This window comes from Oryx dammah, unplaced genomic scaffold (genome assembly GCF_014754425.2).
Source record: "Oryx dammah isolate SB20612 unplaced genomic scaffold, SCBI_Odam_1.1 HiC_scaffold_18, whole genome shotgun sequence".
Lineage (NCBI taxonomy): Eukaryota > Metazoa > Chordata > Mammalia > Artiodactyla > Bovidae > Oryx > Oryx dammah.
This window is the reverse complement of record NW_024070202.1, coordinates 24,350,694-24,377,871: the sequence shown is the minus strand read 5'-3', so window position 1 is coordinate 24,377,871 and position 27,178 is coordinate 24,350,694. Positions and strand designations below refer to the sequence as shown.

General features: G+C 37.1%; 1 protein-coding gene across 1 annotated transcript in view; it reads left to right on the top strand.

Annotated features, from left to right (window-relative positions):
- Nucleotides 1-27,178, top strand: part of AGMO (alkylglycerol monooxygenase) — a 392,569-nt gene that overhangs the window by 144,924 nt on the left and 220,467 nt on the right. Inside the window, exon 5 of the mRNA XM_040260598.1 lies at nucleotides 18,623-18,718. Within this exon, the coding sequence (XP_040116532.1) occupies nucleotides 18,623-18,718 (96 nt within the window). The remainder of the gene's footprint in view (nucleotides 1-18,622; nucleotides 18,719-27,178) is intronic.

The window sequence follows — 27,178 nt, the reverse complement described above, 5'->3', positions numbered from 1 at the left end:
GCTGTAGCCAAAACTTTCAAAACTATGTTAAATAGTAGTGGTGAGAATGGGTACCTTTGTCTTATTCCTGACTTTAGGGAAAATGCTTTCAATCTTTCACCATTGAGGATAATGTTTGTTGTGGGTTTATCATATATGGCTTTTATTATGTTGAGGGATGTTCCTTCTATGCCTGCTTTCTGGAGGGTTTTTATCATAAATGGATGTTGAATTTTATCAAAGGCTTTCTCTGCATCTATTGAGATAATCATATGGTCTTTATCTTTCAATTTGCTAATGTGGTGTATTACATTGATTGATTTGCAGATATTGAAGAATCCTTGCATCCCTGGGATAAAGCCCACTTGGTCATGATGTATGATCTTTTTAATATGTTGTTGGATTCTGTTTGCTAGAATTTTGTTGAGGATTTTTGCATCTGTGTTCATCAGTGATATTGGCCTGTAGTTTTCTTTTTTTGTGGCATCTTTGTCTGGTTTTGGTATTGGTGTGATGGTGGCCTCATAGAATGAGTTTGGAAGTTTACCTTCCTCTGCAATTTTCTGGAAGAGTTTGAGTAGGATAGGTATTAGCTCTTCTCTAAATTTTTGGTAGAATTCACCTGTGAAGCCATCTGGTCCTTGGCTTTTGTTTGTTGGAAGATTTCTGATTACGGTTTCAATTTCTGTGCTTGTGATGGCTCTGTTAAGATATTCTATTTCTTCTTGGTTCAGTTTTGGAAAGTTGTACTTTTCTAAGAATTTGTCCATCTCTTCCAAGTTGTCCGTTTTATTGGGATATAGTTGCTGATAGTAGTCTCTTATGATCCTTTGTATTTCTGTGTTGTCTGTTGTGATTTCTCCATTTTCATTTCTAATTTTGTTGATTTGATTCTTCTCCCATTTTTTCTTGATGAGTCTAGCTAATGGTTTGTCTATTTTACTTATCTTCTCAAAGAACCAGCTTTTTGTTTTGTTGATTTTTGCTATGGTCTCTTTTGTTTCCTTTGCATTTATTTCTGCCCTAGTTTTTGTGATTTCTTTCCTTCTATTAACCCTGGGGTTCTTTGTTTCTTCCTTTTTTATTTGCTTTAGGTGTAGAGTTAGGTTATTTATTTGATTTCTCTCCTATTTCTTGAGGTCGGCTTGTATTGCTATGAACCTTCCCCTTAGCACTGCTTTTACTGAATCTCATAGGTTTTGGGTTGTTGCGTTTTCATTTTCATTCATTTCTATACATATTTTGATTTCTTTTGTGATTTATTAGTTATTCAGAAGTGTGTTGTTTAGCTTCCATATGTTTGTATTTTTAATAGTTTTTTTTTTTCCTGTAGTTGACATCTAAGCTTACCACATGTGATCAGAAAAGATGCTTGAGACGATTTCAGTTTTTTTTAATTTACCAAGGATAGATATATGGCCCAGGATGTGATCTATCCTGGGGAAGGTTCAGTGTGCACTTGAGAAAGAGGTGAAATTTGTTGTTTTAGGGTGAAATATTCTATAGATATCAATTATGTCTAACTGGTCCATTGTATCAATTAAAGTTTGTTTCCTTGCTAATTTTCTGTTTAGCTGATCTATCCATAGGTGTGAGTGGGGTATTAACGTCTCCCACTATTATTGTGTTACTGTTAATTTCCCCTTTCATATTTGTTTGCATTTGCCTTACATATTGCAGTGCTCCTATGTTGGGTGCATATATGTTTATAATTGTGATGTCTTCTTCTTGGATTAATCCTTTGATCATTATGTAGTGTCCTTCTTTGTCTCTTTTCACAGCCTTTATTTCAAAGTCTGTTTTATCTGATATGAGTATTGCTGCTCCTGCTTTCTTTTGGTCTCCATTTGTGTGAAATATCTTTTTCCAGCCCTTCACTTTCAGTCTGTATGTGTCCCTAGGTTTGAGGTGCGTCTCTTGTAGACAACATATATTGGGGTCTTGTTGTTGTATCCATTCAGCCAGTCTTCGTCTTTTGGTTGAGTCATTCAGCCCATTTACATTTAAGGTAATTATTGATAAATATGATCCCATTGCTATTTACTTTGTTGTTTTGGGTTTGAATTTATACACCTTTTTTGTGTTTCCTGTCTAGAGACGATCCTTTAGCATTTGTTGGAGAGCTGGTTTGGTGGTGCTGAATTCTCTGAGCTTTTGGTTGTCAGTAAAGCTTTTGATTTCTTTTTCATATTTGAATGAGATCCTTGCTGGGTCCAGTAATCTGTGTTGTAGGGTTTTCTCTTTCATTACTTTAAGTATGTCCTGCCATTCCCTTCTGGCTTGAAGAATTTCTGTTGAAAGATCAGCAGTTATTCTTATGGGGATCCCCTTGTGTGTTATTTGTTGTTTTTCTCTTGTGATTTTAATATTTGTTCTTTGTGTTTGATCTTGTTAATTTGATTAATATGTGTCTTAGGGCGTTTCGCCTTGGGTTTATCCTGTTTGGGGCTCTCTGGGTTTCTTGGACTTGGGTGATTATTTCCTTCCCCATTTTAGAGAAGTTTTCAACTATTATCTCCTCAAGTATTTTCTCATGGCCTTTCTTTTTGTCTTCTTCTTCTGGGACTCCTATGATTCGAATGTTGGGGCGTTTAACACTGTCCCAGAGGTCTCTGAGGTTGTCCTCCATGCTATTTTAAATCAGCTGTTATTATATAGTAACCAGGCTTCCCAGGTGGCTCAGTGGTAAAGAACCTGAAAGCCAATGCAGGAGAAATGGGTTTGATCCCTGGGTTAAGAAGATCCCCTGGAAGAAGCCATGGGAACCCACACTCCAGTATTCCTGCCTAAAGAATCCCATGGACAGAGGAACCTGGCAAGCTACAGTCTACAAGGTCGCTAAGAGTCAGATACCAAGGATGTGACTTCGTGTGTGCTGGTGCTAAAGTAACCATGTTTCCATTTTTAATCCCTCAATCCATCACTCACTGTTACCTTTCCAATATGCCTGCTCAGAACAAACTAAACTCCTTTATACTTGTTAAAAAGAAACATCATAGAGTCCTTATCTGCCGGGGGCCAGCATGAGGAACTCCGCCCATGGCAAAGGTCATGAGGAAGGAGGCTTGGCATACGCAAAGGCGTGATCAAGCCTCAGGAAACCCCCTGTTCCCGAGCATCTAATCCCAAAACCAGAGTCTGTTTTATGCTCTCACCTACACCTCTGACTTTACGGGGGGCTCTCCCCAATAACCATTTCTCTCAGAGAAGGAGTTAACTTGCAGCTCCAGGTCAATAAAAATTCCTGCATGACAAGAGTGTTTCAGCTTATGGACTCCTCTGAAGGTTATCTAGCCCGCCTGTATCGGTTCCTCTGGCCGAATGTGATTGTTTACAGTCTCCCAACCTGAGAGGCACAGATGTTTTAGACTTACTAAAGGCAAATTCTTTTGGGAAATTGTCAGTATAGTAGGTTGGTTAGGAATTATATTGGTGAAGGGTTTTTCATTTGTTGTGCCAATAATTACTGCTAATTCCCTGCCCTGGGTGTGACAAGAGTGTCTTAGGTCAAACTTCTCTGCTGACAGAATAGCTTGTGTGACAGGATTATCCATACTCCTGCCACTACCACATGATTGTTTACTACCTCTCAACCATAAACAGTACAGAGTGTTTTGGAGTATTTTGAGAGTATTAATTAGGATAGGGCTTTTCTCATTGTTGAATCAATGATTGCCACCAGGCCTCCATATCCTTAGGCACCTGGGAATATATTAATCAATGTATTTGGAATATAGAAGGAAATAGAGTAGCTCTTAAGGTTAGCAATACTAGACTTTTTGAGTTAATGAATTTTCTCTTTTGTAATAGATCACTGTACTTTGTTATAAATCACTGTGTCCTTGCTATGGAAAAATATAACTTTATCACTATCTTAAGACTCAGTTCAGTTCAGTCGCTCAGTCGTGTCCGACTCTTTGTGACCCCATGAATCACAGCACGCCAGGCCTCCCTGTCCATCACCATCTCCCGGAGTTCACTCAGACTCACGTCCATCGAGTCCGTGATGCCACCCAGCCATCTCATCCTCTGTCGTCCCCTTTCTCCTCCTGCCCCCAATCCCTCCCAGCATCAGAGTTTTTTCCAATGAGTCAACTCTTCGCATGAGGTGGCCAAAGTACTGGAGTTTCAGCTTTAGCATCATTCCTTCCAAAGAAATCCCAGGGTGGATCTCCTTCAGAATGGATTGGTTGCATCTCCTTGCAGTCCAAGGGACTCTCAAGAGTCTTATCCAACACCACAGTTCAAAAGCATCAATTCTTCAGTGCTCACCTTTCTTCACAGTCCAACTCTCACATCCATACATGACCACAGGAAAAACCATAGCCTTGACTAGACGGACCTTAGTCAGCAAAGTAATGTCTCTGCTTTTGAATATGCTATCTAGGTTGGTCATAACTTTTCTTCCAAGGAGTAAGCGTTTTCTAATCTCATGGCTGCAATCACCATCTGCCGTGATTTTGGAGCCCCAAAAAATAAAGTCTGACACTGTTTCCACTGTTTCCCCATCTATTTGCCATGAAGTGATGGGACCAGATGCCATGATCTTCGTTTTCTGAATGTTGAGCTCTAGGCCAACTTTTTCACTCTCCTCTTTCACTTTCATCAAGAGGCTTTTTAGTTCCTCTTCACTTTCTGCCATAAGGGTGGCGTCTTCTGCATATCTGAGGTTATTGATATTTCTCCCGGCAATCTTGATTCCAGCTTATGCTTCTTCCAGCCCAGCGTTTCTCATGATGTACTCTGCATAGAAGTTAAATAAGCAGGGTGACAATATACAGCCTTGATGTACTCCTTTTCCTATTTGGAACCAGTCTATTGTTTCATGTCCAGTTCTAACTGTTGCTTCCTGACCTGCATACAGATTTCTTAAGAGGCAGGTTAGGTGGTCTGGTATTCCCATCTCTTTCAGAATTTTCCACAGTTTATTGTGATCCACCCAGTCAAAGGCTTTGGCATAGTCAATAAAGCAGAAATAGATGTGTTTCTGGAACTCCTGCTTTTTCCATGATCCAGCAGATGTTAGCAATTTGATCTCTGGTTCCTCTGCCTTTTCTAAAACCAGCTTGAACATCAGGGAGTTCACGGTTCATGTATTGCTGAAGCCTGGCTTGGAGAATTTTGAGCATTACTTTACTAGCATGTGAGATGAATGCAATTGTGTGGTAGTTTGAGCATTCTTTGGCATTGCCTTTCTTTGGAATTGGAATGAAAACTGACCTTTTCCAGTCCTGTGGCCACTGCTGAGTTTTCCAAATTTGCTGGCATATTGAGTACAGCACTTTCACAGCATCATCTTTCAGGATTTGAAATAGCTCAATTGGAATTCCATCACCTCCACTAGCTTTGTTTGTAGTGATGCTTTCTAAGGCCCACTTGACTTCACATTCCAAGATGTCTGGTTCTAGATTAATGATCACATCATCTTGATTATCTGGGTTGTGAAGATCTTTTTTGTACAGTTCTTCTGTGTATTCTTGCCACCTCTTCTTAATATCTTCTGCTTCTGTTAGGTCCAGACCATTTCTGTCCTTTATTGAGCCCATCTTTGCATGAAATGTTCCCTTGGTATCTCTAATTTTCTTGAAGAGATCTCTAGTCTTTCCCCATCTGTTGTTTTCCTCTATTTCTTTGCATTGATCGCTGAGGAAGGCTTTCTTATCTCTTCTTGCTATTGTATGGAACTCTGCATTTACAGGCCTATATCTTTCCTTTTCTCCTTTGCTTTTTGCCTCTCTTCTCTTCACAGCTATTTGTAAGGCCTCCCCAGACAGCCATTTTGCTTTTTTGCATTTCTTTTCCATGGGGATGGTCTTGATCCCTGTCTCCTGCATAGTGTCACGAACCTCATTCCATAGTTCATCAGGCACTCTGTCTGTCAGATCTAGGCCCTTAAATCTATTTCTCACTTCCAGTGTATAATCATAAGGGGTTTTATTTAGGTTATACCTGAATGGTCTAGTGGTTTTCCCTACTTTCTTCAATTTAAATCTGAATTTGGTAATAAGGAGTTCATGATCTGAGCCACAGTCAGCTCCTGGTCTTGTTTTTTTTTTTTTAATTACAGATAGAGAGGGATTTAGGAAATTAGCAGAGAAAAAGATGCTGAATAACTTGGTTTACTTGGGATACAGTACAATTCCAAGACAAGGAATTTGCACCATCTATGTTGGGCCACCGGTGCCCAACATAGAGCTTCTCCATCTTTGGCTGCAAAGAATATAATCAATCTGATTTTGGTGTTCACCATCTGGTGATGTCCATGTGTAGAGTCTTCTCTTGTGTTGTTGGAAGAGGGTGTTTGCTATAGATCTTAAGGGGAACGTTGGGGAAAGGATTTTCATTTGTTGGGCTGATGTTTGCTGCTAAATCTCCATATTTCCTGTCCTTATAATGAATATAACTAACATATAGGGGAAATAAGTATTAACCTTTAAGCATATAGGAGAAATAAGTATTAACCTTTAAGATTAATCATGTTAACCTTGGGTTAAATAAATTCCTTTCTTGATTGTAACTCACTACACCTTCACCCTATAGGAATGTAACTTTATCTGGAGGGTGGTGCCTGGTTTAAGAAAAAATACCCTTGGAAGAAATAAGTTTTTTGGTTATCAGAAAGAAAGGATCATAAAATGTCAGCAGGTCTCATGGCCAGAAAATGATGTAAAATCCCTAAGATCTTTTTATGTGAAGCACCTGATTTTGATAAAGGTCAGGACTGCCGACCCCCGCGTGACTCTGTATACATCCCTATGTGTAACAAAAGGTATATAAGCAAACCCCAAAATAAAGAAATTGGGATCAGTTTCTGGAAAGACTGATTCCCCCATGTCGCTTCTTTCTTGCTCCCCGTTTTTCTGGCTGAATTCCCATCTGGAGCGTGGGTGCTCACCATTTCTGCTTACTTGTCCCAGCTTTCAAGCCCACGCGAGAAGGAGCCCAAGGAGGGCACCTTCTGATATTCAAGTGGCACCGGTGGCCCAACATAGATGGTGCAAATTCCTTGTCTTGGAATTTTATTGGTATCCCACGTAAACCAAGTTATTCAGCATCTTTTTCTCTGCTAATTTCCTAAATCCCTCTCTATCTGTAATTAAATAAGTTATTTCCAAGGACGCTGACTTCGTCCCCACCTTCGAATCACCCTGGATCCACTGGGGCTGGACCCCGGCACTTATCACAGGCAGAGCTGCTCTAAACCTGTTCCAACCTGTCTTTCTGAGTTCATCTTCATCCCTCTCCCATTGTCACTCCATGTCCAGCTGAACAATTAGTTTTCAATTCTCTAAATCTATTGTGACATAATGTCCTGGTATTTTATTGAACATGCATGTATCTCTGCCTAGAAGGTTATTTCTGCTTTACCTTTGATTATTATCTCCTTCAAGATTCAGTTCCTTTCTTCATAGCTTTCCCCAGGTCGCTTTTGTTTTTGTCCTATAATGCTTACACTTAGTCGTTCAGTGTCTGACTCTTTGCGATCCCATGGACTTTAGCTCACCAGGCTCCTCCACCCATGGGATTCTCCAGGCAAGAATGCTGGAGTGAGTTAGCCATGCTCACCTCCAGGGGATCTTCCCAACCCAGGGATCAAACCCAGTTCTCCTGCATTGCAGGCAGATGCTTTACCGTCTCTTTACTATTGGAGTGGGTAGCCTATCCCTTCTCCAAAGAAGCTTTCTGGCCCAGGAATCTAACCAGGATATCCTGCATTGCAGGCAGATTCTTTACCAACTGAGCTCTCAGCCTTGTATATCGCTATTGTAAATACTTATCATTTGCATTGTTGACTTTCACGCCAGCACATATACTTTAAAGGAAATGAATCTACTTCTATTTTTTCACTTCTATTATACTAGCATATATAACGTGCCCAATGCAGTCAGTGCTTAATAAATGCATATAATATGAATGAAGGAAATGAAAGTTTTAAGTTGTTGAAATGAAAAGGCCATTCTGTGAAATAATTTACGCCTGTCATTCATTTAAATGTTTGTGTTCTTAATAGATAGATTCTCAAAAACTTAGTACAGGGTAAGTAAGTTATTTATTTTTTGAAATAAAAGATATTTTAACATATTTACATAACATATGAAGCTATTGAATGGGAAGTAGTAAGCTATCCACATTTCAGTAAACTGAGTATTTCTTTTAAAAGCTTAGTAAAAATGATAAACACTTAATTTGAATGACTGGGTTACATAATTTCTTTTTAGGTTCCGTAGTATCTCTCAGAGGTACTTGTTTTTAGATTAATATTATCAATATTACAAGAATTAGTTAAACTCTAAAAAGAAGTAAGTTTTAATTAGCATCAAAGGAAAGACATACAGTTATAACATCAATTTGTGAAAACTGTTGTAAGTTAGAGAATATGCTAATACCAACAAAGGTCCATCTAGTCAAAGCTATGGTTTTTCCAGTGGTCATGTATGGATGTGAGAGTTGGACTATAAAGAAAGCTGAGTGCCAAAGAATTGATGCTTTTGAACTGTGGTGTTGGAGAAGACTCTTGAGAGTCCCTTGGACTGCAAGGAGATCCAACCAGTCCATCCTAAAGAAGATCAGCCCTGGGTGTTCTTTGGAAGGAATGATGCTAAAGCTAAAACTCCAGTACTTTGGCCACCTCATGCGAAGAGTTGACTCACTGGAAAAGATTCTGATGCTGGGAGGGGTTGGGGGCAGGAGGAGAAGGGGACGACAGAGGATGAGATGGCTGGATGGCATCACCAACTCGACGGACATGAGTTTGAATAAACTCTAGGAGTTGGTGATGTACAGGGAGGCCTGGCGTGCTGCGATTCATGAGGTCTCAAAGATTCAGACACAACTGAGTGACTGAACTGAACTGATGATATTATTTTTGAGCATAGTAATTTCAAAATAAATGTTAATTTCATTTAGAAAACAGAAGAGAACACTTCACTAGGAAGAAAGAGGTCTGTCCCAGTCTTAGATAAATTACTAGCTAGATTTGCCACCCTCAACCAATTAGGTAATGTTTGAATCTCAGTGATTTTGTCCATGAAATTAGGCAATTAGTATTTGCTCTGCCTTCTCACATTGTTATTTGAGGATCACCTTAAATAATAAATGTGTAAATTCTTTGAACTATATCAAGTATGATTCACATGTATAATATTGTTTTTATATTACACATAAAACTGCAGAGAAACTTTTGACAAAATCTCAGATCTTTTTATTACAATGTACTCCCTGCCAAACTACATAAGCAAAGACTATTTTTCAATATGGGGGTAGTTGGAATTCTATAAAGATAAATGTGAACAAATAGACACAAGAAACTAACAACTTTGATGTAATGCAGTCAAATTCACTGGGGATAAAATTCTCATAACTCTTATGTCATGGAAGGAAAGCATGAGTTGAGCCCCCCATGAAGTGAAAAAACAAAACTTCTCTCAAGACCTTGCTTCAGAACTCCATGGTCTTCCTTCACTACCTTCAACCTCCACTCAGAGACAGCTACTAAAGCAAAGTTTGTGTCCAGACAAAAATAAATGAAGCCCTCTGCCAGTTTGTGTCATGACCTGTTTCAGATCCTTGAGTATAGCATACATCAGCAAAATGGAACTATTTTGCTGTTTACTGACTTGCTTTGAAATTGGGTAAGAATAAAATTTTCCCTTGATGTTTGACACTTTTCTTTATAATAGTCATTTGTAGTCCTTATAATGAAGGATAAATAAGGGGGTCAAAGTGAAGCATACAGGTGTGCTCAGTGGCTCAGTTATGTCTGACTCTTTTTGATGCCATGGAGGGTAGCCTGCCAGGCTCCTCTGTCCATAGGATTTCCCAGGCAAGAATACTGGAGTGGAGTGTCAGTTCTTCTCCAGGGGAACTTCCTGGCCAGGTGTCCTGCATTGCAGGTGGATTCTTTATAGTCTGAGCTGCCAGGGAATCCTCTGTCATAGTGAGGTACTCTATATAAAATAACATCAACATACTGGCACTTTAGAAAAACAGGTACAAGTGGCTAAAATACTCAATTCCCTTTACACATTGTTGTTTTGAGAAGTGCATCCACTCGCGGTTTTTTTTTTTTTTTTTTTGCATATACACTTTTGAGTGGTAGAAGTCTTCATGGTGGCAGAGGCTGGGGATATGAAGAGAAGTAAGATATGAACTTCTATTCTTAAGGTGATTTTTTTTTTCCTTTGAAGGACTGAAGCAACCTTACAACCATGGTATACAAGTTGTTGAGACTGTAGAAAGTTATATCTGTTCTGAGAACCACGGAGGGTCAAGGGAAGCATGGCAGAACAGTAGAGGCTTGAGCCCAATCTGTAAGAAGAATAAAAATTTTGCCATGAATATGGTTTTAAGTGGACCATTACATGGAAGGAGAATGTCCATGAAAGTAGAAAATTACTGGGGCCTCCCAGGTGGCACTAATGATAAAGAACTTGCTTGCCAATGCAAGAAACATAAGGGACTGGGGTTCAGTCCCTGGGTTGGGAAAATCCCCTGGAGGAAGCCATGGCAACCCACTCCAGTATTCTTACCTAGAGAATCCCCATGGACAGAGGAGCCTGGTGGGCTGCAGTCTATGGGATTGCAGAGAGTCAAACACAACTGAAGTGACTTAGCAAATAAATGATAAATTTAGGGGATGGCAAATTTAGGGGATATGCATACAATATATGGTACACATATTTTCTTAGAACTGCCCTAACAAAGAAGCCAAAGCTCTGTGACTTGGAACAACTGAAATGCATTGTCTCATAGTTCTGGAGGCTAGAAATTGAAAATCAAACTATCAGCAAGGTTGTTTGCTTCTGGTGGTTTGCTGGCAGCTTTTAGTATTCTTTGGATGGTAGATGTTATCACTCTGATCTCTGCCTTCCTCTTCACATGGAATTCTTCCTCTGTTTATGTCCATGTCCAAATCTCCCTTTGTAAGAGACATAACTCAACCCTTCACAGCATGATTATGGTGAGAATATAGGATGTATAAAAAGGTGGAATGAGGAAAGGGGGAAATGGCTAAGAGCACAGAAATGAGAAAAGAAAGGTGGGCCTAGATTTCTTAAAGATAAAGAATTTTTCCCTGTTTTATTTTTTATTAATTAAATTGGAGGATAATTACTTTACACTATTGTGTTGGGTTTTGCCATACATCAGTATGAATTGGCCATAGGAATACGTATGTCACCTCCATCCTGAACTTCCCCCCCACCGCCCTCCCCACCCCATCCCTCCAGGTTGTCACAGAGCTCCGGCTTTGGGTGCCCTGCTTCAGACATCAAACTTGCACTAGTTATCTGTTTTACATATGGTAATGTATATGTTTCAGTGCTCTTCTCTCAAAGCATCCCACCCTCTGTTTCTCCCGCTGAGTCCAAAAGTCTGTTCTTTACATCTGTGTCTCCTTTGCTGCCCTGCATATGGCATCATCAGTGCCATATTTCTAGATTCTATAATACATATTAATATATGGTATTTGTCTTTCTCTCTGACTTACTTCACTTGTCTCAGTTCTAATGAGGCAGATGAATCTAGAGCCTATTATACAGAATGAAGTAAGTCAGAAAGATAAAGACTTTCTAAGTAGTAACACTTGGAAAATTGTTAAATAGCACAGCTGGATTTCCATTATCTTCACTAGCTTTGTTGGTAGTAATTCTTTGTAAGACCCACTTTACCTCACACTCCAAGATGTCTGGTTCTAGTTGAGTAATCACACCATTGTGGTTATCCCAGTTAAGACATTTCTTGTATAGTATCTGTATCTATTCTTGCCACCTCTTATTAACCTCTTCTGATTCTTTTAAGTCCTTTCTTTTTTTATCCTTTATCATGCCCATCCTTGCTTGAAATACTCCCTTGAACTTGGCAATTTTCTTGACGAGATCTTTAGTCATTTTCATTCTTTTGTTTTCCTCTATTTCTTTGCATTGTTCATTTAAGAAGGCCTTCTTATCTCTCCTTGCTCTTTGGTGGAACTTTGCATGCAATTGGGTATATATTTCCCTTTCTCGCTTTTCTTTCGTTTCTCTTCTTTCCTCAGCCATTTGAAAATCCTCCTCGGAGAATCCCACTGCCTTCTTGCATTTCCTTTTCTTTGGGATGGTTTTGGTCACTCCCCCCTGTATTATGAAACTTCATCCGTAGTTCTTCAGGCACTCTGTGTACCAGACCTAATCCCTTGAATCTGTTCATCACCTCCATTGAATAGTCATAAGGGATTTGATTTAGGTCATACGTGAATGGTCTAGTGGTTTTCCATAATTTCTTTAACTTAAGCTTCAACTTTGCAATAAGGAGCTGATGAGTCACAATCAGCTCCAGGTCATTTTTTTTCCTGACTATATAGAGTTTTTTCCTCTTCAATTGCAAAGAATATGATCAATCTGATTTTTGTATTGACTATCTGGTGATGTCCATGTGTAGAGTCATCTCCTATGTTGTTGGAAAAGGATGTTTGCTATGATCAGTGTGTTCTCTTCTCAAAACTGTTAGCCTTTCAGTTCAGTTCACTTCAGTTGCTCAGTCGTGTCCATTTTTTGCAACCCCACGGACTGCAACACACCAGTCTTCCCCGTCCATCACCAACTCCCGAAGCTTGCTCAAACTCATGCCCATAGAGTAAGGGATGCCATCCAACCATCTCATCTCATCTCATCTCGATTGTTTCTTTAGAAATCACACATTTCCCCATGCACAAAAGCTCACACTTTACTGTAGTCCTATCAAGGGAGTTCACAGAATCCTTGAGACTCCATGGTTCCATCCAATCTCTTGCCGCGTTCTCCCAACAACTTCAGCAATGCCAGAATACTTATGGTCCCCCTCAGGGCCATGTTGTTTCTTCCTCATGATGCTCCTCACATCACCCCTGCCTGCCCCATTTACTTGATGAACAAAGTAAAACCCACTCATCTCACCACGGCTGTAAGGTCACCCCAAGACTTATTCTCATTCTCTCCTCACATTTACAGATTTGTGTCATTTCATTCCTTTATAACCCCATTATATATGGCATTTATAGAAGGATAAGAAAAATAACCTAGGCTAGGCTTCCCTGGGGAGAAGGAAATGGCAACCCACTCCAGTGTTCTTGCCTGGAGAATCCCAGGGACGGGGGAGCCTGGTGGGCTGCCATCTATGGGGTCACGCAGAGGCGGACACGACTGAAGCGACTCAGCAGCAGCAGCAGCAGCAGCAGGCTTCCCTGGTGGTTCAGATGAAACAGAATCTGCCTGCAGTGCTGGAGATCCGTGTTGGATACCTGGATGGGAAGATGCCCTGGAGAAGGGAATGGCTGCTCACTCCAGTATTGTTGCCTGGAGAATTCCATGGATAGAGGAGCCTGGTGGGCTACAGGCCATAGGGGTTGCAAAGAGTTGGACATAATTGAGCAACTTTCATTTTTACTTTCAATAGTGTAATTTAAAGCTAAAGAGTCTTGGAATCTGAATAGCATGAGTTTGAACACATGGCTGAAATGGATATATTTGGAAAACAGTATCGTATAATCTGGCCTAGGTACTGAGAGTTTAAGTTTGAGGAAGAATAAATTTCTTCTGACAAATTAGTACCATAGGAAGCATTATGATGAAAGTGGCATTTAAACTGATTTTAAAAACTGTATAGGATTTGAAAATAGAATAGATAGGAAGAATTCTCAGAACGGGATGTCATTTACTAAGTTGTTTTCAGTTTTAGAAATTGGAACTTGGATGTATCATTAGTCTCTTTTTACACTATTATATTAATCACAAGAAATTAATTTTAATATGATTCATGTGATTTATTCTCTGACATATATTTTTATTTCTTATTAGAAATTTAATTTTTTCAAATTCAGTTTGAGTTCATTTCTCTAATTGTCAGTTCATCATTATATTTACTGATTAGTAGGATTTGAGACATTGTTTCACCAGTTTCTGAATTGAATATAGTTGATTTATAATGTGTCTGGTATACAGCATAGTGATTCAGTTAAATATATGTTCAGTTACGTATATTGTTGTTGTTTTTCAGTTGCTCAGTTGTATCCGATTCTTTGTGACCCAATAGACTGCAGCATGCCAGGAGGCTTCCCTGTCCTTCACCATCTCCTGGAGCTTGCTCAAACTCATGTCCATAGAGTCCAGCCACCCAACCATCCAACCCTTGTCATCCCCTTCTTCTCCTGCCTTCAGTCTTTTGCAGCATCAGGGACTTTTCTAATGAGTCAGCTGTTTGCATCAGGTGGCCAGAGTATTGGATCTACTGCTGCTGCTGCTAAGTTGCTTCAGTCGTGTCTGACTCTGTGCAACCCCATAGACAGCAGCTCACCAGGCTCCCCAGTCCCTGGGATTTTCCAGGCAAGAACACTGGAGTGGGTTGCCGTTTCCTTCTCCAATGCATGAAAGTGAAAAGTGAAGATGAAGTCGATTAGTCGTGTCCGACTCTTCATGACCCCATGGACTGCAGCCCACCAGGCTCCTCCATCCATGGGATTTTCCAGGCAAGAGTACTGGAGTGGGGTGCCATTGCCTTCTCCAAGTATTGGATCTACCGCTTTAAAATCAGTCCTTCCAATGAATATTCAGGATTGATTTCCTGTAGGATGGACTGGTTTGATCTCCTTGCAGTCCAAGGGACTCTCAGGAGTCTTCTCCAACACCACAGTTCAAATGCATCAATTCTTCAGCACTCAGCCTTCTTTATGGTCCAATTCTCACATCCATACATGACTACTTGAAAAACCATAGCTTTGACTATATGGACTTCTGTTGGCAAAGTAATATCACTGCTTTTTAATATGCTGTCTAGGTTTGTCATAACTTTTCTTCCAAGGAGCAAGCGTCTTTTAATTTGGATAAAATGATTCAGTTACATGTATATATATATATATGTATAAATCTATGAATATATTTATAAAATATATTAATGTTTATAAAGTACATTTATGAATATATGAACAATTTATTCATTTTCTTCCCCATTATAGGTTATTATAAGATATAACCTATCTTATAGGGTACTAAACTGTACGTTCCTATGCAATAGTAGATCCTTGTTTATCTAGTTTTTACTTCCCTGTGCTTTAGTAGATCCTTGTTGTTTATCTAGTTTATGTATAGTAATAGGTATCTGTTAATTCCAAATTTATAATTTATCTCAACCCCCTTCTTTTTTTGCCCCTTGTGTGCCTGTGCTAAGTCCCTTCAGTCGTCTCTGACTCTGCATATGGACCCTATGGACCGTAGCCTACCAGGCTCCTCTGTCCGTGGGATTCTCTAGGCAAGAGTATTGGAGTGGGTTGACATGCCCGCCTCCAGGTGATCTTCCTGACCCAGGGATTGAACCCGCCTCTCTTATATCTCCTGCATTGACAGGCAGATTCTTAACTTCTAGCGCCACCTGGGAAATCCTCTTTTCCCATGGATATCCATAAATTTGCTTTCTATGCCTGGGAATCTATTTTTGTTTTATAAATAAATTTACTTTTATCATAGTTTTAATTTCACATATAAGTGATATCATATGATATTTGTCTTTCTCTGACTTACTTCCCTTAGCATTATAATGTCTAGATCCATGCATGTTGAAGCCACTGGCATTATTTCCTTATTTTTGATGGCTGAGTACTATTCCACTGTATGTATGTACCACATCTTCTTTATCCATTCGTCTGTCATTGGGCATTTAGGTTGCTTCTGTATCCTTACTATTGAAAAGAGTGCTGCTATGAACATTGAGGTGCATGTATTTTTTCAAATTAGAGTTTTCTTCATATATATTGCCAGAAGTGGGATGGCAGGATTGCATAGTAACTCTATTTTTAGTTTTTTAAGGAACCTCCATACTGTTCTTCATAGTGACTGCACCAATTTAATACCCACCAAGAGTAATTCTCCACATCCTTTCTAGCATTTATTATTTTTAGTTTTTTGTTGTTGTTTAGGATGGCCATTCTGACTGGTGTAAGGTAGTATCTCACTGTATTTTTCATTTGTGTTTCTGTAATGATTAGCAATGTTGAGCATCTTTTCATGTGCCTGTTTACCATCTGTGCATCTTCTTTGGAGAAATCTCTGTTTCTGCTCTTTTTTTAATTATTTTTTTATTATTTTATTAATATTTTTTTATTATTATATTAGGATGTATTAGTTGTTTGTAAATTTTTGAAATTCAGCCCTTGTCAGTTGCATTCTTTGTAAATATTTTCTCCCATTCCATATGTTGTGTTTTTGTTTATGGTTTCCTTTGCTCTGTGAAAGCTTTTTATATTTAATTAGGTCCCATTTGTTTATTTTTACTTTTGTTTCCATTGCTGTAGGAGATGGGTTCCAAAAACATGATAGCTACAATTTATGTCAAAGAGTGTTCTATCTATGTTTTACTCTAGGTATTTTAACATATCCCATCATACATTTAGCTTGTTAATCTATTTTGAGATTACTTTTGTGTATGGCATTGGAAAATGTTCTGATTTTATTCCTTTACATATAGCTGTCCAATTTTCCCAGAATCACTTATTGAAGAGACGGTTTTTTCTCCATTATATATTCTGTCTTCCTTTGTCATAGATTAACTGACCATGAATGCATGGGTTTATTTCTGGACTTTCTATCCTTTTCCATTGATCTATGTGTCTGGCTTTGTGTCAGTACATTACTGTTTTGAGTATTGTAGTTTTGTAGTATAGTCTGAAGTAAAGGAAAATTATCCCTCCAGTTTCATTCTTCTTTCTCAAGCTTGCTTTGGCTGTTTTGGGTCTTTTGTGTTTCCATGCAAATTTAATTTTTTTTTTTCTCTTGGTTCCAGTTTTGAGAAAAATACCATTGGTAATTTGATAGAGATTATAATGAATCTGCATATTGCCTTGAATAATATGTTCATTTTAGAATATTGATTCTTCCAATTCAAGAGTATGGTTCAACAAACACAGGTTTAGGAAATCTAATCTTATGGAAAATTCCTGTGTTCTTTGGGTTTACAGACTTGTGGTTTGTACTAGCACAATAAAGACTCTGAGAAGTCTTATGGTAAAGAACTTCACTTGCCTAACTCATCTCCTCACAATTTTTCTTATGACAGAACACCCTTTCCCATAATAACTTTTGTTATCTCAAAGGACTATTTTTTAACACGTTAAGGAATTATAATGAACTTTAAATGTACATCTTGAATGCACTGTCCTTCCAAATAGAACTATTTAGTAAGCATGTTCTACATTTTTATTTACATCTCAAACTTTCTAAAATATTCCTTAGCTTATTAAACAAAATAGTTAAATTATAGGTCATGCATGTTTTTCAAATATTTTTATTAACCTATTGTAAGAGAACTATTTTAATATATTACTATAATCAAATCAAATCAAAATACTAGAGATCTTTTGGAACTAAAAAGATGGCTAGATTTCAAACGATCTTCTCCTTCACCATTCATTTGAACTGGAAACTGGAGCCTAGAGAAGTTTAAGAGATTTGTAAATATTACAGAGTGATTCTGTAGTGGAATGAAGGCTTAAAAGGGAATGTCTTGAATAAGATCCCAGTGTTCTTTTGTTGCTCACTAATCTAATCCAATGCTTAATAATGAATTTATAAATAATGAAACTGATCCTGTTGTGATGACAGTTAAGATTTTTCATGACTTACAGTTTGAAACAAAAACTAGAAGAGTTTACATAAATGTCTGATTTCAAATATATCATCATTACTAAACATTGTTGAAATAATATTTGGTCTAATTGAGAACAAAAGCTTTAAAATGATTCAGAAATAAAATTGTAATATTCTGAAAACATATTTTTAAAAAATATCTCATATTTTGGAAATATTAACTTTATGAATCCCAAAATATAAGTGAAAGTCAGCTTCTTTTTCTTCCTATTTGGCTGTTTAGTTTTTCATTTAACAAAATGTTTTCTCACAACATGAATCCACTCTTGGGGATTCAAGTCATTGGGAGAACACAGCAGATTGTGCTTGTTAGTTGATTCTAACCAGTTCTGTGGTTTAAGCACAAGTTGTTTTTCCAAGGCGGAGACATTTCCGTCTCTTAGGAAATAGGGACCTTCAAAACTTTTTCCACGATGGCACAATATCATAGCCCTTTCCTTAATAACTTTGAAAACATCAAGAGATATTGTAAACCACAAAAAAAAGAAAAAAAATAATTAAAAGGAAAACATATTCTATCCTCTTCTCATATGAAGTTACTTTCTTTTATTATAATTCCATTTTATTACTCAGAATGTCATAATAATACAGTGTTTAGGAGCTGTCAAGGTATAAAGGAACATGCTCCTACTTTTTTTTTACTTTAAAAAAGTATTTTTGTGTATATTAAAAAGCCTCTTTACTTCTAGGAAATACATCCAACCTTTTCAAAATTAAGGAAATAATCTACTGTGTATGCTATTTTAGCCAGACATTATTAAATGTGAAGCAGAAGTCCAGTGGACTTAGCTTCAACATGTCTATAACTTTATCATCATGTGGAAAATTAATGTTGCAAAGTCAAACATGACAATAAAATGCACAGAATAAGATGTATTTGTTAAAGAATAAGGCATATTCCCTGAAGTATAGACTCAGAATGTTGAACCATTAGTGATAGTATATGTTATGTTGAGAAAGCCTATGTGCAGATGTACAATGTGTTAATCTTTCAGATATTCTACTCTCCCCTGGCCCTCTTCATACCACCTTCAGTATATGCTGTTCATCTTCAGTTCAATCTCCTCTACCAGTTTTGGATACATACAGAGGTAATTTTCTTCTTTAAGTTTTCCACCTAAATAGCCTAAAGCAATGTCCTGGAAATCCACTAGCAACTGATTTATTGTGTAAGAAAAATCTTTGTCTGCCTTCTTTAAGGAGAAACATCTGTTCATTTTTATTCCTTTTTACTGAATATATATTGCAAAGTTTATAAGAACCAATGAGGCCAGTTGGTCTCAATTAAATAAAACAATTTTTTGAACTATTAAGTACCAAAACATTTTAATACTGTATTCAGTGCAATATCTTCCTGTGTTACACTTTATTAAACATTGTTCACCAAAGATGTTGAAATTCATTTCAATTTAGAGATATAAACTTATCTCTAAATATATATGTATGAAGTATATATTTGTGAATACTTTGTTTATATGTTTAATATGTTAGTATAATAATTTATATTTGTAATATAACTTGTTATATAATAAGTAATATTTAATTATATAAGATATATAATAGTTATACATTTATATATATATGTATTTATCAGTTGGGAGACACTGCTTGAAAACTCCTTGTGAAGGTCAATGTTAAAGAAATTTATCAAAATATGTTTTGATTGGAAATCTTGCTCTAATTTTAGAGTTTAAGTTTTACTTAAAGAGTATTCAGTATATTAAGTTTTTTTTTCCTGCAGAAAAAGTGGACAAGTATAATTTCTTGGGTCCTCTGTGGTATTTCAAATTGTCAGACTTGAATGTTTGCAGATAGATCATTAAAAAACTGATTGTTTTATGAACTATCATACTGATCTGGTTGTTAAATACCCAAAATCACAGACCCAGAAAAATTCTTACTTATACACATGAGAACCCTTTCAAGCATTTGGTATTTATCGGAAGCCTTTTGAAGTCCTAGAGGAAGCATGTTGACAGGTGTTGCAACTGGTTGAACAATACCACAAATCACAGCTGCAGTAGATGCCAAAGCTTGATACAACAAAGTGCATTATTTCATTAATCTGCAGTATTTCATGCTACTGATTTACTTGGAATAAAGAGACTGTTACCATAACTTTGGACATATGTGGCATTATTTGAAGATCTGTCATGAAATAGTATTGCATTTTATGGTAGTTGACATACATCAAACAGTCAATACTACAACCATCTGAAAGAGTGGTTGAGACCAATTCTGACTCCAGAGGTCAAAGACCAAATTTGTTTAAATCAGTGGAGGGAAACTTTCCGATGATTTACACAGAGGGGTTAAAGGAGAATTACATTTTTATAGCAGCTCTGCTCCAGGTCATGCCATGTGTTGGGTCTAGTATTAGTCTGGATACAAAACAATGGTGCCTAAGCAACTTCCGCCTTTTCCTATAGCCATCCGAAAAGTCCATGAGCCAGGGCTTGAGTTCCATCCTAGGAAGAAAGTAGAGAGTGGAAGAAAGTCAATAGTCAGACATTTAGGCTCAGAAGCTCCATGTGGCGTCACTTCTAACTTGAAAGCAGTGCATTAGAGCCTCTCACTTGGGTTGTACTTTGTACTTTTGCAAGTACTATATCATGTACAATCACTACAGTTGAGCTGCACAGAAGTAAGAACGTACCTTCTGAAATTATAGTTCCTAGAACTTTAAATTATACATTAGCTGTGAGTACATTTCTAAGATTTTTCATACCTGTGTGCTTAATTACATTGATTATTATAGACATCATACTATAATTTTTAATAATAACAGAACCACTCAGGAAGTAGAGCCAAGAGATTCATAGCAGTGGCTCCTTCTAGAGAGTGATATAGAGAATTGATGCAGAAACTGTATCAAGTGATACAGAGAACTGGAAGGAGAAGACCCTACTTTTTAAAGATGAATACATATTAGATTAAGAAACAAAAGCTGAAAACAATGGGCTTTAGCCTAGAGAAATATACCCATTTCATGACTTTAAAATATATTAGCCTCTTTAGGCCACTTTTGGCGCTGTTTAACTTCAGACATAATCCTTGGGGCTCCATTCGCAGAAGCAGTATATGAGCCATAGGTACGGCCATGTTGGCCAAAGAGCTCTGTCCATACCTGGATGGAGGTTGGTATCTTACAGTTATTTTACTTCTGCTGACAACCATAAAATCACTTCTTAAACGGAGAGGAATCTGGCCTTAAGGAAGGACTGATTTTCTAAAAGTGAAGAGAAGTGTATTCCTTTTAATCAGATAGTATAAGAGGAAGGAAAAACAGCAAACTAACATGTTTTTGAAACACTGTAAATGAGAGATAAAGTAGGTCATATAGAGTTTATAATGAGTTTAAAGAGTTTATAATGACATTTTTTGCTTAGTTTCGAGTTACTTCAGTGAAAGCAATAGCATCCAGCTCCTTCCTTTTTGGGGGAAAAGTTACAAAACATTCTACTTCGAAGTATACACTGCTGCTTAATTTTTATGACTACATTTTTGTTTAATATTCATTCATCTAGTGTCTGCAATATATAGTTTTATACTTTTTCTTGTGAGTTTTCTACATGTAATAGGAAAAAACAATATTTAGCACTTGTTTTAAACGTAGTAACTCTGGAATATTGGAATTATTTTTTTAAGATATTAGACTCTCTATTGGCTCAAACAGTAAAGAATCTGCTTGTAATTCGGGAGACCTGGGTTTGATCCCTAGGTTGGAAATATCCTCTGGAGAAGGAAATAGCAACCCACTCTGGTATTCTTGCTTGGAGAATTCCAAGGACAGAGGAGCCTGGTAGGCTACAGTCCATGGAGTCACTAAAAGTCAGACACTGAGCAACTAACTCTCATATGATAAGTGTTAACTGATTTAGACAATACAGTAATAGTAGTAACTTTATCATGCATTTGATGTTACTTAAATTTGGGTGATCATATTGGTTATATACATATCAGGTGATGGTTGAGCAAAGAAATAGAGAAAATAATTATTTGATATTGAAGATTTGAACTGTATGATTTGATGATTTTAACAATGCTGAACTGGAGCTTCTATATGGAACATTATTTTCAGTTATAAATATGAGTGATCTCTTTATGTACTCATATGGATAGATCTCCAAATACACCAAGTTACACAACAGAGTCTAGTATATACTAATATTTGTATGCTAAAAAACAACTCTGTTTTCCATGTTCACATGTACCTAAAATGCCTCTAGAAATGTACTTGGGTACTGATTGTTTCCCCAGGAGAGGGATATTTGGGATGGCTGGGAGATAAGATAAACATGAAATGTTAACCTTAGTTCTACCCATTCTAATGTGGATTAACAGTTATCATTTTGTGATAATACTCCTCTAGTAACTAATGATCTTTAGCAGTATTATATGTATTTATTGGGCATTGTTACATTAAAGCAGTGTGCACTAAATACATGTATGACTGTTTAGACTCTTTGTTTGCCTAATTGATTTGTTGAAATTTGTTATAGATTCTAGATAGAAATCATTGTTAAGTATATGTATTTTATATTTGTATTTTAAATATATTCCTTTTTATTCCCTCAGCATACCTTTTAATTTTTTTCTTGATGACTTTTCATGAAAATAAATATTAAATTTTGAAGATTAATTTGTCATTAAAACTTTTTTTTTAATTTTACTCTACAATTCTGTATTGGTTTTGCCATACATTGACATGAGTTATTTAGTTTAGTCATATTTTCTCTAAGAAATATTTGCTTTCATAAACTCTGAGAGAAATTATACTAGGATTACTTTCAGAAACTTTTGAGTTTGAATTTTACCTTTGGGTATGTAACACTGGAATAAATTTTTGTGAATAGTATTTGGTAAGGGTCAAAATTTGTTATTTCTATGCACACATCCACTTACTCCAGCGTTATTTATTGTGGATACTTTATTTTATTCATTGGATTATCTGAGTCCTTTTTTGAAAAGAAATTGACCATATATGTGGTTAGATCCAATTTTAATCTTCTTTTTCATTGGTTTATTTGTCTCCTCTTATACGAATCCCTTACTTTATTGATTACTATATCTTCATAGGAAGAATTGTTTGTATGAGTTTAAACTAATTTGTTTTAAGATTCTCTGGTATGCTTTTAGGGCTTCCCAGGTGGCCCAGTGATAAAGCATCTGCCTGCTAATGCAGGAGACATGTTCAATCTCTGGGTTGGGAAGATCCCTTGGAGCAGGAAATGGCAACCTACTCCAGTATTCTTGCCTGGGAAATCTCATGGACAATGGATCCTGGCAGGCTACAGTTCATGGGGCTGCCAGAGTTAGACATGACTTAACAAATAAACAACAACAACAAGGAATATTTTCTGTGTATGACTTATGGCCTTTTATTTCTTCCTTTCCTGTGTTTATGTTATTTGTTTTCCTTGCCTTATTGGTTAGAATTCACAGACAGTATATTTTAAATCAAATTTGGGTGGAAAAATCTGCATGTTATTTCCTTAAATATTATATCTATACCATTCTCACTATCCTCTCTTGGGACTCCAAATACATGCTTATTAGACTATTGATATTGATTGATAAATTAGTTCCAGTTCAGTCGCTCAATCACATCTGACTGTTTGTGACCACACGCCAGGCCTCCCTGTCCATCACCACCTCCCGGAGTTTACTCAAACTCATGTCCATTGAGTCGGTGATGCCATCCAGCCATCTCATCCTCTGTCATCCCCTTCTCCTCATGCCCTTAATCCCTCTCAGCATCAGGGTCTTTTCCAATGAGTCAGCTCTTCACATGAGGTGGCCAAAGTACTGGAGTTTCAGCTTTAGCATCAGTCCTTCCAAAGAACACCCAGGACTGATCCCCTTTAAAATGGACTGGTTGGATCTCCTTGCAATCCAAGGGACTCTCAAGAGTCTTCTCCAACACCACAGTTCAAAAGCATCAATTCTTCGGCACTCAGCTTTCTTCACAGTCCAACTCTCACATCCATACATGACCACTGGAAAAACCATAGCCTTGACTAAACAGACCTTTGTTAGCAAAGTAATGTCTCTGCTTTTGAATATGCTATCTAGGTTGGTCATGACTTTCCTTCCAAGGAGTAAGTGTCTTTTAATTTCATGAGTGCAATCACCATCTGCCGTGATTTTGGAGTTCCCAAAAATAAAGTCTGACACTGTTTCCACTGTTTCCCCATCTATTTCCCATGAAGTGATAGGACCAGATACCATGATCTTCGTTTTCTGAATGTTGAGCTTTAAGCCAGCTTTTTCACTCCTCTTTCACTTTCATCAAGAGGCTCTTTAGTTCTTCTTCACTTTCTGCCATAAGGGTGGTGTCATCTGCATATCTGAGGTTATTGATACTTCTCCCGGCAATCTTGATTTCAGCTTTTGCTTCTTCCAGCCCAGCGTTTCTCATGATGTACTCTGCATATAAGTTAAATAAGCAGGGTGACAATATACAGCCTTGACGTACTCCTTTTCCTATCTGGAACCAGCCTGTTGCTCCATGTCCAGTTCTAACTATTGCTTCCTGACCTGCATATAGGTTTCTCAAGAGGCAGGTCAGGTGGTCTGGTATTCCCATCTCTTTCAGATTTTTCCACAGTTTATTGTAATCCACACAGTCAAATTAGTAGTACTCCATAATTTTTAACATTTCACTTTTCAAAATCTAGATTTTATAATTTTTATTAATTTGTCTTCAAGTTCAGTTATCCTTTTATTTGCTCTCACCAATCCATTTTTTTAAGCCCACTCAGTGGATTTCTTACATCAGATATTATGCTTTAAACTTTAGAATTATTTCTTTGGTGAAATAGTCACCTATTATGACTATTTTTGTCTGTCTTAATTATACTAATTACATTTAAATTCTGTTTCTGCAAATGAAATTATTTTATTCTTTTTATGGATAAGTAGCATTCCATTATATATATGTATCACATCTTCTTTATCCATTCAAGTGTCCATGGACATTTGGGTTGTTTCCATGTTTTTTTAATTGTGAATCATCACTGCAACTTTGAACTGTTTACCTTTTTATGCTTCAGTTTCTTCATATGTAAAAGAAAAATAATAAAAATACATAGCATTGCTGTGAGGATTACAAAAGATAGTTTATTTTGCTGCTGCTGCTGCTGCTGCTAAGTCGCTTCAGTCCTGTCCGACTCTGTGTGACCGCATAGACGGCAGCCCACCAGGCTCCCCCGTCCCTGGGATTCTCCAGGCAAGAACATTGGAGTGGGTTGCCATTTCCTTCTCCAATGCATGAAAGGGAAAAGTGAAAGTGAAGTCGCTCAGTTGTGTCCAACTCTTAGTGACCCCATGGACTGCAGCCTACCAGGCTCCTCCACCCATGGGATTTTCCAGGCAAGAGTACTGGAGTGGGTTGTCAGTGCCTTCTCCAATAGTTTATGTTACAATCTGTTTATTATAACAGGTGGCATAAAAAGTACTAAAATTTTATTCAGTGCATTTATTGTTTTTATTTCTATTTTTACACTCTAGATATCTATTTTATTGTATGTCACTTGCTGTTCATACCTAGCCATCCATATAGTCATTTGTCTATATTTTAGGACATAATTTTGATATAATATATACTTCATTTAATATGAATTACTAATAAGAATAAATGCAGTTGGATTTTAGACTTGAATAATTAATTAATGCACAAATTTACTTTAGAAAAAAATTCATTCTTAACTATAAGAGTTTGAGATCATTATTATGAGTGCATTGTTCAGGTTTACTAAATAAACTTTTTGTGTGACTTAGAAACTAATCAATATACAAAATTATTAAATTTGCCAGTTTATTGTATCTTTTTAAATATCATAATTTTTGTGTACCACAGACATTCACTGAGTGATTACTACATTCCTAGCCGTTCATATAATAACAAAACACCAACATAGGGTTAAAGACTGGAATAATGAAATGCGATATTCTGGAAGAAGGAAAATTATCTGAGCTTGAAAGTTCTGAAAAAAAAAAAAAAGTAAGACAAGTTTAGAAGGATAAACAGTTACAGTCATCCCAGACCAATAATTTTCCATTACTGATAGCTGTTATTGCTGAGATACCACAAGGAAAATATGACTAGATGATGTTTCTGTTTGTTTACTTATTTCAAGTATCATATACATATATAGCACTCCCTTTTTTTAGCATTTTATTAAATTATTAGATAATTCAATTTATTATTCATTTTAAAATTAATTTTATTTTATTAAATTATAAAATATATAAAATATTAAACTTTAAGTATCTTAACAAATATTATCTCATTAAATCTTCATAATGACTCTACGAATAATACTATTTCCTCCAATTAAATATACTAAGTAAGTTACTCTGGGCCACATAATTATTAAATGTCAAAGCTCAGCTTTTACCAAGTAGTCAGGACGCAGATTCCTTGTTCTCATTCAACACATTATACAGCTTCTCTATAGATGGTTCATTTCTCATCTTAATATTGTAATAAAATAGCCACTGTGCATTAAGCATCCAGTATATTCCAAGCAAAAATTTTTCATTTAATTCCCATAAAATAATTTGAGTCACCATAGGCATTTTAAACTTTTACAGTTTGTAAAGAATGGATATTCATTCAAGTAACTTCAGTTAAGGGTGCTTTATTTTAAGGGGACATGGAGAAGTACATGCAGCAGGAAGCCATACCAGAAATTTAGTAGATAATTTTAGAAAACTGGAATTTTTATATTCATCAGCTTTGAGCAAATAGCATCGATTTAAAGCTAGTAATGGTGAGACTCTATGGTTTATATAAAGTTATGTGGCTGGTTCAGAACTAATGTTATGCCACATATCACACTTCTTTTGTGTTCAATTATGTCTCAGCATACCATGGCTGATAACAACAGAGTTCATAAAGAGCCAGTATGATACACTGAAAAGATCAAGGCTCATTGATTACTTAGAGGCTTCCCTGGTAAGTCAGTGGTAAAGAATCTGCCTGCAATGCGGGAGACACAGGTTCAATCCCTGGGTTAGGAAGATCCCCTAGAGTAGGGAACAGCAACCCACTCCAGTATTGCCTGGAGAATCCCTTTGGACAAGGGAGCCTGGTGGGCTGTAGTCTATGGAGTTAGAGTCAGACATAACTTAGCAACTGAACAACAGCAATTTGTTAAGACAGAACTCAGTTGTAATCGTGCCTGTAACAAACTGCTGTGTGACCTTTACACATATCTACTTGTCCATCCTGAAATTTAATCTATTCTCAGAGGCTACGTCTGCTGGAAGTTCTCTGGTGATCTGTTGCTTGCTGTGCCTGCATGCCAAGTCAGTTGTGTCTGACTCTTTGCAACCCCATGGACCGTAGCCTGCAAGGCTTCACTGTCGATGGGCTTCTCCAGGCAAGAATACTGGAGTGGGTTGCCATGCCCTCCTCCAAAGAATCTTCCTGACCCAGGGATCAAACCATGTCTCCTGCATTCACAAGCGGGTTCTTGACCAGTAGCGCCACCTGGGAAGTCCCACTGCTTGCTGAGTAAAGTCTAAATTTCTTGCATTTCCTG